Below are 11,411 nucleotides of genomic sequence, written 5' to 3' on the forward strand. Positions count from 1 at the left end.
CACTGAAACCGGACCCGGTCCTGGCCCAGACCTGGCTGGGCTTTCCTTACAGGTGTCTCCTTCTAGCTGTGGGTGTGTAGACATGTTTGTGTGTTTTATGGATGTAAAAGTGTGTGTGTGTGTGTGTGTGTGTGTGTGTGTATGTGTGTGTGTCCTCCTCCTGTGATTGACAGACAAGGTGTGAGAGAAGTGAGCGATGGATCAGTCTTGAGTTTGTCGGCAGGTAAACCACAGACGGACTCATGAATTTACAAAGACTGATCCAACGGTGGATGGAAACCTGACTGTTGAGAACGTCAACGTTAAACCTCTAAAGAGGATTCTAATGATACAGCACACATCAGCTGGAACCAAGCTTGAAGACGTGGGATGAATAAAGGATTATCTTATCTGATCTGTAGGTTGGGCACCGCCTGACAATTAATCCCTCTACATCACCTGGATCCTCCTCCAACCAATCAGAGACGTGTATGACTAATGTGACTCTTCTGTCCGTCACAAATTAGGAAAGACCAGGAAGTAGTAACTCATTAAAAACCTAAATTTTCAAGACCTTCAATCTGTTGGAATCACAAACGTCAGGACGAGAAGACTTGTCAGAAATAAATTAAAAAAGTCTAGATCTAGGATTTACTGGCACAAGTTGACACGCTACTGTTTGCTGAAAAGCACTGTGTGCACTCATGCTGCGAAGGGTGCTGTATAAATAAAGTTTTACTTACTTACCTACCCCCCCAACAAACCCATCATCATGATTTATCATTCACAGGGACTGGATCCATTAATCACCACTGTCCCAGTGTCCCAAAGGATCTGATTGGCCCAGCAGATCTTTACTGGAGCAGAATCAGACTCTTACTAAACAAAACATATGTAGGCTGACTGGAATGACTGAGAACCTTCACAGAAGTTCATCCAATGATTCACCTGAATGAGTCAAAGCTGCACCACGATGAAGCTGTGAGCTAATACATCCTACTGAGCCTCTTACCTGATTATTATGACCTGGTTGTGTTTGGCATCCATCACTTTGGAGTAAGCAGCGTTTGCTATGGCAAACAAATGCCTAGAGGAGGAGAAGAACTTTTAATCCACTGTAGTTAATTCATTTTCATTTTTATATAGAGAGTCATTATAAATCCAAATAGCCCCAAGACATTTCCTAGAACCCAGAGAAACTCACAGCACCGAGAACAAACTAACTAACTGAAAGAAAACTTTAGCAGCTCCCGTCTGAGCTGATAGTTGTTAATATGCTTCAAACTTTTCATTAATTTAAACATGAGTTACTTGTCCATGGTTTGATCCTGACTTACGGAGGGTTCTCTCCCATAGCCCGGCCCTTGTACAGCAGCACCAGGTCCGTCCCGTAGATGTTGTACATCCTGTATGGGTTGACAGACACCAGAATACTACCTATGTATGTCTGGAAAAAGAAGGAAGGGAAGGAAAGTCAAACAGAGATAGACATCTATCTGTGAAACTGACAACAGGCTGAGTTTATCAGATGCTTCATTTGGATACTTACGTAAATAATCTCTCGCTCAAACCTTTTCCTGATGTTCGTCAGAACGGCGGCTTCATGCATCTCCCTGGAAGAAAGCAGCATATGATTTAAGATGTTACAGAAGAGAGTGACTGCATTACAGTTTTTATTATGACTTACTCTTGAAATCATCAAGAGCATCTTTGACGCTAATGTTTGATTTAATGTTTTAACTACCAACTCTGGAGACTTCACAACATTATTTTTGAAAAAAGCTCTTTTATGTTGTTGCATTAATAAAACAATAAAACAAGCAGGAGCTGGTATGAGTTCTGTTTGGTGCCAGGTTTTATTTACCATGTGCACATTTAATATTGACAACCTCCAAAAAAATTAAAATAAAGAGCAGCCCTGTGATCTTTCGTGTCCCCTTATGGGGGCTCAGACCTCAGGTTGGGAACATCAGACAACACGTTTTCAGCTTGATCCAGGATTATATTTGAAATGTTTACTTACTCTAGCTGTGTCATGTCTTCCACACCATCTTCCTCTCGTTGGTCCCGGTGATCCATGGTGGCCATGCTTCTGATCGAGTACATCTAAAACAGTAACGATGAAGTAAATACACAGGTCTCTGCACTCATTACAGTGTGTACAGTACAAATAAATGTATATTCTCTCTTTGATAAATTATTCCATGGTTGATTGTGACCAAAACAACTTATTTGTGACCTACAACAAAACACCCTAAAATACAGGTGGACAGGTATGTGACTTAAGATTTATTACCTTGTCAAACCAGTTTCCCTGTGGTTCCCCCTCCCTGCTAAGATTCCACTCCCCCGGTTCATTCCCCAAGTGTCCCTGTCCCATCAGGCTCTGGGGGTCCAGAAGCTCCCCATCTCTATACATGGACCACTTATTGAGGTTCTGCACTGTCCCATGAGGTAGAACCCTCTCTGCCCCCCACACATCTACATCTTGCGTTCCAGCTCCAGAACCATGTGCCCAGTGCTGCCCAGGGCCAGGACCCTGCACCTGGGGTGATACTACAGCATAAGAGGGGAGATTGAAGGAGGCTCCCCGCAGGTTAGGGTTCTTCAAAGCACCAGAGAGGTTGAGTGAGCGCGGTTCTGGGGCGCTAGGGGCACCGAGTCGTGTCATTATATTACCATCAGGGAGGCGGTAGTTTGCCCCACGAAGGTTTGGGTTCTTGGTTAAAGCATTGGACAAGTCGAGGGTTCGGGGCGCAGAGGCGGGCTGAGGGCGGGTCATGAGAGTTCCGTCCGGCAAACGGTAACTGGCAGATTTGAGGTTCTGGTTGCGTAGAGCGTTGGAAAGGTCAAGGCCGCGCTGGTTGGAGGTATCAGCAGATCCCGGTTGCCTCAGTAGTGATGTGTTTGGGAGTTTGTAAGAGGCGCCGCGGACGTTGGTGTTCAACAAGGCACCAGAAAGGAGGCCAGAGGAGGTGTCAGGAGACGAAGGTTGAGGTTGGTTCTGTGAAAACAACGATGAACCTCCTGGGAGCTGAAACTTTGTCTTACGTAAGTTAGCGTTCATAAGGGCGCCTGATAGTCCTGGTGAAGAGATGACACTCTCAGAACTCTGTGCCTCCTCGCCTGGATGCATCAGAATGGTTCCGTCTGGTAATCGATAAGAAGCCTTGCGGACATTAGCATTGAGCATAGCAGAGGAGAGCATAGAAGAGGAAGGGGATGGTGCAGGGGCAGCCTCTGTCCTGGTTACCAGAGTGCCATCGGGCAAACGATATGTGGCCTGACGTAGACTCGGGTTCAGCAGAGCATTAGAGAGAGCAGAGGGTGACAGACTCCCCCCTCCACCACCAGTTTCTGCTGGAGGCTTAACCTGGCCCCTGGACATGGTCAAAGTGCCACCTGGAAGCTTGAACATGGATCCCTGGATCTGGGAGGTCCGTAGCCCACCAGAGAAAATGGAGTTACCTCTGCCACCTCCTTGCTGTGGCAGGGTGGAAGGAGGAGCAGGAGAGGGAGCCGACGTGGGGGAGAGATGTCGTGGAAAAGGTGATGTGAAGGAAGCATTACGTAGCTGAGAGTTTAGCATAGCAGAAGACAACTGTGAGGAGGAAAGGACAGAAGTAGCGGGGGGGGCTTCAGGGGGCGACAGAACATTTGTGTAGAGGCTGGCATTGCGTTGTAGAGGAGACGCGTAGGATGCACTTCGGAGTTGGGAGTTCTGCATCAAAGCACTGGACAAACCAATACGGCCATATGGGCTCACCACTTGGCTCTCCTGTACATTAGCTGATATCACCTCTTGAGTTCCAGGTATGGGGGAGGGGCTTCTTTGTAAAGGTGTGGTTTCAGTCACATTTTGTAGATAAGGGTTCTGGAGTCTGCGTCCCATGTTAGGTGATAAAGGTGCCTGCTGGGGGAGGTTTTGGGGGTAGACTGCATGTTGTGTTAGGGGGGAGGAGGGTCTTTGTAAAGGAGAGGGATAAGCACCGGTGGAATAAGGGCTTTGCGGAGGAAAGGGAGGGGAAAAGTGACTACCTACAACCTGAGAGTGTGGTAAAGCATTTGTAAGCATTGGCGATGGACCTGGCTCCATCATCGTGTAGTCGTACTGGGTGATGCTTTGCGATTGAGGGAGCCTGGGATGAGGTAGAGGAGGCTGAAAAGATGTTGGCCTCAGACTCTGCCGACTCATTGACCTGGGGGGCAAAGGAGAAGGTGGGTGAGAGAGAGGATGCATGGGGGAGGCTGAACGGGAGGGCACAGGAGATCGACGGTGGAGTGGTTGTGGAGATGGAGGTCTACTCTGCAGCCTACGCACTGACGGCTGGGGAGAAGGAGGACCACTCTGTTTCAAAGATGCCTGTGGATGAACAGGAGGCACTGCTCTGAATGACTGTCTGGACTGAAGGGAGGGCTGGCTTCTAGGCATTCGAACTAGTGGCTGCCCCCTACCCACGGGTCTGATGAAGCCTCCCTGAGGAGCACCAATTCGTTTGGACTCCCTTAACCCCGTAGGCCGGGACCCTGCCCTGGCTAACATGGGAGTTCCAGCTACAGCCCCAGAAGGAGGGGCAGGGCCACTATGGATGGAGGACCTGAATGGGGCCACTTGCTGAGTGACTGGGGGGCCATGTCTACTGCGTCGCTGTAAATAGGGATTAGCTGGGGAGGGTTTCACTGCCCCCATGGGAACATGACTTCGACCTCCAGGACCAACTCTCATCCTGCGAGTAGATGAGCGGGTGGGAAGGGGTCGACTGGTAACACGAGATGGGGAAGGAGAGGGAGGATGATGGGGAGAGGTGGGGCGGAAGGAGTGCAGGGGGGACTGAGACCTTTCAGGCTGAGGGGGGCTCTGCCTTTGTAGGGACGGTGAGGGTGAACGCCTCATCTTAGACATTTGTGTCCCTCCTTTGAACAGATGAGGCCTGGTAGGTGGCAGAGGAACTGCATCTGGAGGGGGTTGCTGTCTGAAAGAAAGTCTTGGGGAGGGAGGTGGGCTTCCTCTCCTCCTCATAGATCCTCGGGGAGAAGCTAGGGGGCTAGAAAGTGGGGACTGGGGTCGGACAGCTGAGGGAGGCCTGCGCAACCCCAATCCTGCCCTTCCTCTTGTCAGGGATGGCTGAGGCCTTATTGACATCCCCCTCCTCTGGTGTGGTGGGGAAGGCGGTGGGCTGGGTGGTCTTCGTCTGTCGACGGGGGAAGCCATTGATGTTTGATGAGGGACCCCCCGCTTCTGTAGACGAGGGGAAAAGTGGGAATCCGAGTGGATGCCTGTTTGGTAGTCCATGTGATGCGGGAAGCGGGGTGAAGTAGGTGCCACCGACCTCAGTGACCCCAGCCTCAGTGAGAGCTGTGGAGATGGAAGCGGACTCATACGTCGCATCGGCCTCGGTGAGGCCACTGGTGAATGCAGCGGTGAATGCATCAGCGGCTGCATTGGTGCCATCATTGGAGACATTTGCCCCATCTGGAATATCTGTGGTTCTTGTGGGAGGGGTGTTTGGTACATCTGTGGGGCAAACTGAGGTGGTGGAGGAGATTGGAACAAATGACTGGGAGTTACAGAGAGAGGAGGGTGAGAAGGTAACGGTTCCTGTTGGATGGTCATGGAGGCAGAGGAGGGGGTGTATCCAGGAATGATGGAGCTTTGCTGTTGGTTCATGGTGGCAGGGTAATGAGGCTGAGCAGGATGGTATGTGGGTGTTGGCTGCTCATATTGTACATCTGACACCATCTCCAGATTGTTGAGAGCCAGAGCTGGGGATGGGGGGTACATCATGGGGAAGGAGGGTTGAGACTGAACAGGAGGTGGTGGCAGGGTTTCCACCTCCAGTCGGTCTTTTCCAAACAGCATAACCTGGGGCCGGGGGACCCTGAACTGCTCTGCTGAAAATGCATCAGCTAGAGGATAAGAAAGCTGGTCGTGTCCATAAAGCTGTCCAGTCTCAGCCGGGTCCAGCCCAGTGTCCATGTAAACGGGCTGCTGGTAGGAGGAGTTATAAATAGGAACAGACTGAGTGTATCCCAACGCTGGGTCATTATACAGACCTGAAACAGCAGCATAGCCAGCACTCATCATCCCATTACCCATCCCATTAGCCATCACATGACCCATCCCATTACCCATCCCATTACCCATCACATGACCCATCCCATTACCCATCCCATGACCCATTACATGACCCATACCATTACCCATCCCATGACCCATTACATGACCCATGCCATTACCCATCCCATGACCCATCCCATCTGACAGACCATAATTAAATCCCATGTTGTGGTCAAAGTAGCCTTCATACAACATAGGGTCATATGGGTCATAGAAACCATCCATGGTATCACCATAGTAACCATATGGTTCTGGCTCCATGGCATACAGGATCCCATCATTACCATAGTAATACTCCAAGCCTTCCTCTCCATAGTAGTCATCATACTCATCAGCATAGTAGTCGTGAGGGTAGCCGTAGTAATCCACGTCATCCTCGTAGTAAAGATCATCATCATAGTAAAAATTGCCCTCGTCGTCATAGTAACCATACTCATCCTCCCACTCTTCATCATCATAGTAATCCATCTCCTCTCCATAAGGGTCGTAGGGGTCATAGGTTGTGGGATGTCTGTGGAAGCCTCTGAGGTAATCTTCCTCGTATCCATACTCATCATCATATTCATAGGCCTCATTGTAGTAATGTGTGTTCCTCCCTCTGGTTCCTCTGCTCGCCATCGAAAGGCCCTTCCTCCCCCGTCCTCCCGCCCGTCCACCCAGCCGTCCTTGGCTTTTAGACGTCAGGTACCTTCCTGTCAACCAGTTGGTTGCTGCAGCAATCCTTCCCACCATCCAGCTTTTACTCTTAAATCCTGCTGCTGTTTTCTTTTTTCCAAACATGCCTTTAAACTTCCCTCCTAGACCCTTTGCCTCCGTAGCCATCTTCCCCTGACCCCCTAGACCAGACAAATTGATTGTCTTTTTAGGTGGGGTTGCTTCTTTCTCATTTTTTTTACCAAACATGCCGAAGCCAGACAGCCCTGGCTTTTTGTCACCAGATGACTTCGCCCCAAATCCAGAGAAGAGTTTGCTGGTGCCTAGTAGCGGTTTACCATCTGCAGACGGTTTCTTTTTCTTGGAGAGTCGTAGGAAAAGGCGAGAGGTGCTCTTAAGGTTCCTCTTTGGTTTGGTTTTGTCTGGCTGCTTTGAGGGCATGCTGAAGGGAGAGGCCTTTCCTGTGATGCCAGACAGAGCTTTGGAAGCTCCTTTCAGTTGAGAACTTGCATCCAGCGTCTTCTGGGTCTTTGTCTTCTTCTGTCCCTCTGCAGCAAAGCCCATCATAGCTTTGGAGGCTCCTTTGATGTTGACGTCGCTCATCTTTTTCAGGTTCACTGCACTCATGCCTTTCTTCCCTTGTGCTTTCCCCTTCTCTTCGTCTCCGGATGGTGTTTTAGGAGACTTAAAGCCCTTCACAGCCATGGCCTTGGATGCACCTTTCAGAGCTGCTTTCCCTTTCCCTTTTTTAGTCACTACTTCTTCCTCGCTTTCCTGGCTTCCCTCTTCCTCAGTCTTCATTTCCTCTTCTTCCTCTGACTCTTCCTCTGACTCACTGACAGGCTTCTTTCCCTTTCCCTTCTTTCCATCATCTTTCCCCTTGCCCTTAGCTGGTGGCTCTTCACCCTTCTTCCCCCCTTTCTTGTCATCTTTCCCTCCCTTCTTATCGTCCTTTCCTCCCTTCTTTGGCTCCTCCGCCTTGCCTTTCTTGGCAGCAGATTTTGCGTCACCTTTTTTGGGTGGCATGATGTCTAATCGTTCTAAACAAAAGTGTGCTAAAGCAGATTAATGAGGATTTGCAGCAGCAGAATCGTCTCATCCACAACAATTTTCATGTCTCGTCTTTGTTGTCCTTCATCTGATCAGCTGCCGAGACACCTTTCAAACACACACTCAAGTCAGTTGTTGTATAACACACAGCGAGACAAACCAGAGTCCTTCAAAACACGATCTCGTAACGGAGTCGGAATCTCAGCCATCGGAGCTCACTCGCATTACAGTACGTCTTCAATCCTCCACGAGTGAGAGGCTGATGTCTGTGTGTGTGGAAAAGAAACAGGGTCTAAGAGTCTAAGGCTGGAAATAAAATAAAACAGCTGCAGATTTAATCTTAAACGTAGAAATTATGTCTCTCGGTTTTATGTCTCTCCGCTCCTTAAAAATATGATATCCACCAAGTCCAAGTAGTTTCTGGTTTGTAAATAACTTAAGTAACTTCCAGGGGTCATGAGCTGAATGAAAGACCCTGCTATGTCGGTGACAGACTCCCTGTAGTCCTTTGTGTGTCTTCTATTGTTAGTCCATCCTGTGAGTCCCACAGTGAATCCTCAACTTGGCCACCGCACTGACTTTGGCAGGACGTCCCCCAGGCAAGGAGAGATGATGTGATTGTGCCGGCGTAAGTCTCGGCCTTCGAGGGTGTCCTCTTCTTTGTGGTTGTATCCTCCCACGTCCACGTCAGCTTGCCTTTCTGACCTCCTGCAACCTCCCGCTCCTCTCTCTGGTTACTGAAACGTCCATGGTACCGGCCGCCTCAACCCGAGCCCTCAACATATCCTCCATGCATGTGTAGGCACATATGTATTATATGTCTGAGTGTATGTTGTGCATCAGAGTGAGGATCCCCAGTCAAGTTTGCAAAGGGCACCTTAATATACCGGCTATACTGCCTCGGGGTAACACTATCTGCTGGCTAGCTGCTGTATGAATAATGCAAGCTGGCTGAGCTGTTGCTAAACTGTGTCTGAGAGGCGAAGCCACACTGAGACTAAACACACACACCTGCAGCAGCAGCAGCAGCATTATCATCATCACAAAACCACGCACACCTGCACACGCTGGATGAAGGAAGCATCATTCAAGACGTCACTGTTTATGTTTGAATGCATTATTTAAATTAATTTACAGAAACTTAAATCTGAAGCTTTTTATCTCTGAGCATCATCAATAGTTCCTTCCTCTCTTCACCTCTGCAGTGGGCTGTAATACCAGCGTGTGCTGCAGGTGTGATGGCTGACATAAACTCATTGATGACGGCCTGGTTTTACAGGAGGTCATCGCAGTGGCAGATATGAATGTTTAATGGTGGCGCTGTGTTCTTCCTACGCAGTGAGGATAAAACATTCATCGCGTGCTCTTCTAAATATATCACACAGGGTCAACCCCGGCCGGCCTCGCCCCCGACCTATATATTATACATGCGGGTTAGCATCAGGGGTTAACAGCCACACACCATCACACAGCTGATGGAGGATAACAGCAACAGGTCTGAAAATACTTTTAACCTGAACACAAGCAAAACAAACAGCTGGTTTCAACTAACAGAGAGGAGAGAGAGATAATGGAGAGCGAGTGATGGAGGTGAGAGTCTCTTCATGTGTGTGACAACCAGTGACAACAACCTTTCAGCCGACGCAGTCAGCGACACGACGCTAATAAAAGAGTTCACCTGAGACACACACACCCGCACACACACACACACACACACACACACACAGACGTGATGTTGTCGTAGTGAAAAGGTGTTGGCTTTAGAGGAACAACTTAAAATAAATGAGAGCAACGTGTTGACCGTGAAGTTTGGATGATCAGCTGATCCTGGACACACAGAAACACTGTGAAGCAGTTTTAAGTCAGTCAAACTTATAATGATCATTTATAGTTTCAACTTGATTCTGTGAGTTAAAATGACTTTATGTCACATCACCCACTAAAGAAAACTCATTTTATTATCTAATGAATTCACACAAACAAGTTAAGATCAGCTTAACTAAATTCATACCAGCTGCCAGTTTAAGCTGAGAGCGGAGAGCGCTGGTGTTTTTGATTTCACCTTGATGACTAATTAACTTCAGACAGATTCATCTCACATCTTGTTTAATGAGGCGATTCAGAGAGGAAGACATTTTATCCACTAAAAACAGACACTTTGAGGTTGATTCCTTGTAGAGAAACAACTTCTGTTACACTGATGGTGCCAATATTTATCCTGACGAGTCTCGTTTCAAAGGTATCTCAGTGTCATAATAATAGTTCTAATTAAAAAGTACTTAAATGTAGGCAGCCTCATTATTTCCCAGTATTAAAATCACATCACTCTGTTCCTCCTCCTCAATCAAGTCTGGAGTCTGTGTATCAGACCTGTGGAGCTCCATAAACTACATCTGTCCCAGTCTTCATGTCCTCCTCCAGGTGTCCACTCCTACCTAGATGAACAATTCACCAACCAGCCCATGATTCCTGTTATACTCACAAACTGTCACAGATCATCAGCTATGTGTTATATTACTAGGTGAATATTATCCTACATGTTTCCTTCAGCTTGATGTTTGTATCTATGACAGAAGTTAGTTTATCTAGTTTCTCCTGCTCTTCTTCTCTCTCTATCTTCTCTGGTTCTACCCGGCTGGTCTTCAGCAGATGGTTCCTCCATATGAGCTGGTTCTGCTCCAGGTTTCTTCCTGTTAAAGGGAGTTTTTCCTTCAGGCTGCTCTGGAGGTTTCAGGCTGGTTTTGGTGAAGCGTCTTGAGACAATTTGTATTATTCTTTCATTCAATGTCTGTAGAAGCAATCTGCAGAGAATACTTTCAACAATATAGCCCTCGCTGCCTCTCCAGGACCAGGGAGATGCTCAGGGACCAGCTCCAGATCAGCCTGCCCCACTCCCATCTCCAGGAGGAGATTCAGCTCCACAACAAACTAAAGACTAAAACAGATTTTTTGAACCTTGATTTGTACAATATATTGAACTCATCCTGACTCAGTCTGCTCTTTAACTGTTTTTATTCTTGATCATATCAGATCTGGTTAGCTGGGTGAGCCTGTAATCAGCCTGTAATCAGCCTGTAATCAGCCTTCAGAGACGTTTGTAAATGAAGAGTAAAGAGCAGGATGGAGAGAGCAGGTGAGGCTGGAGGATGGGGAGGATGGACTCAGGTTTCCTAAACCCTAACGCTCCATTCAGGGTTTAACGTGGACGCCACATCAGCCTGGGACTGATCAAACTGCGACGTCTGGTTGGACTGAGCACTCCACATAAACCATCACTGTTTCAGATATTAAACAGAAGAGCTCAGAGTAGTTTGATATTCAGACTTTACATAAATGATCAGTAATAATGATCAGTAATGATGATCAGTAATAATGCTGTAATGAAAAGTAATTTCCCCCTGGAATCATTAACGTAATTCTGATTGTGATAAGATACAGAAGAGATGTGACAGCTATGGAAGGACCAGAAAGTCTAAGAATGGAAGTAATTATTTGAGTATGAGAGGTGATGACCAGTATGTCAGTGTTCTAATAAAAACACTAGAATAACTAATCTAAAGCTGGTAGACAAAGGGTTTGGAGGAGAGTTAATGGAGGAAGTGAGTTTAAG

General features: G+C 47.8%; 1 protein-coding gene across 1 annotated transcript in view; it reads right to left on the minus strand.

The window, feature by feature from the left end:
• Positions 1–2,085, minus strand: part of myo15aa (myosin XVAa) — a 33,436-nt gene extending 31,351 nt beyond the window's left edge. The window contains exons 1-4 of the mRNA XM_047571326.1: positions 2,003–2,085; positions 1,529–1,592; positions 1,317–1,426; positions 992–1,066 (exon numbers count right to left, since the gene is read on the minus strand). Of these exons, the coding sequence (XP_047427282.1) occupies positions 992–1,066; positions 1,317–1,426; positions 1,529–1,592; positions 2,003–2,085 (332 nt within the window). The remainder of the gene's footprint in view (positions 1–991; positions 1,067–1,316; positions 1,427–1,528; positions 1,593–2,002) is intronic.
• Between the last annotated feature and the right edge of the window lie 9,326 nt (positions 2,086–11,411).

The sequence above is a fragment of the Mugil cephalus genome, chromosome 20, assembly GCF_022458985.1.
Source record: "Mugil cephalus isolate CIBA_MC_2020 chromosome 20, CIBA_Mcephalus_1.1, whole genome shotgun sequence".
In the NCBI taxonomy this organism is placed as follows: Eukaryota; Metazoa; Chordata; class Actinopteri; order Mugiliformes; family Mugilidae; genus Mugil; species Mugil cephalus.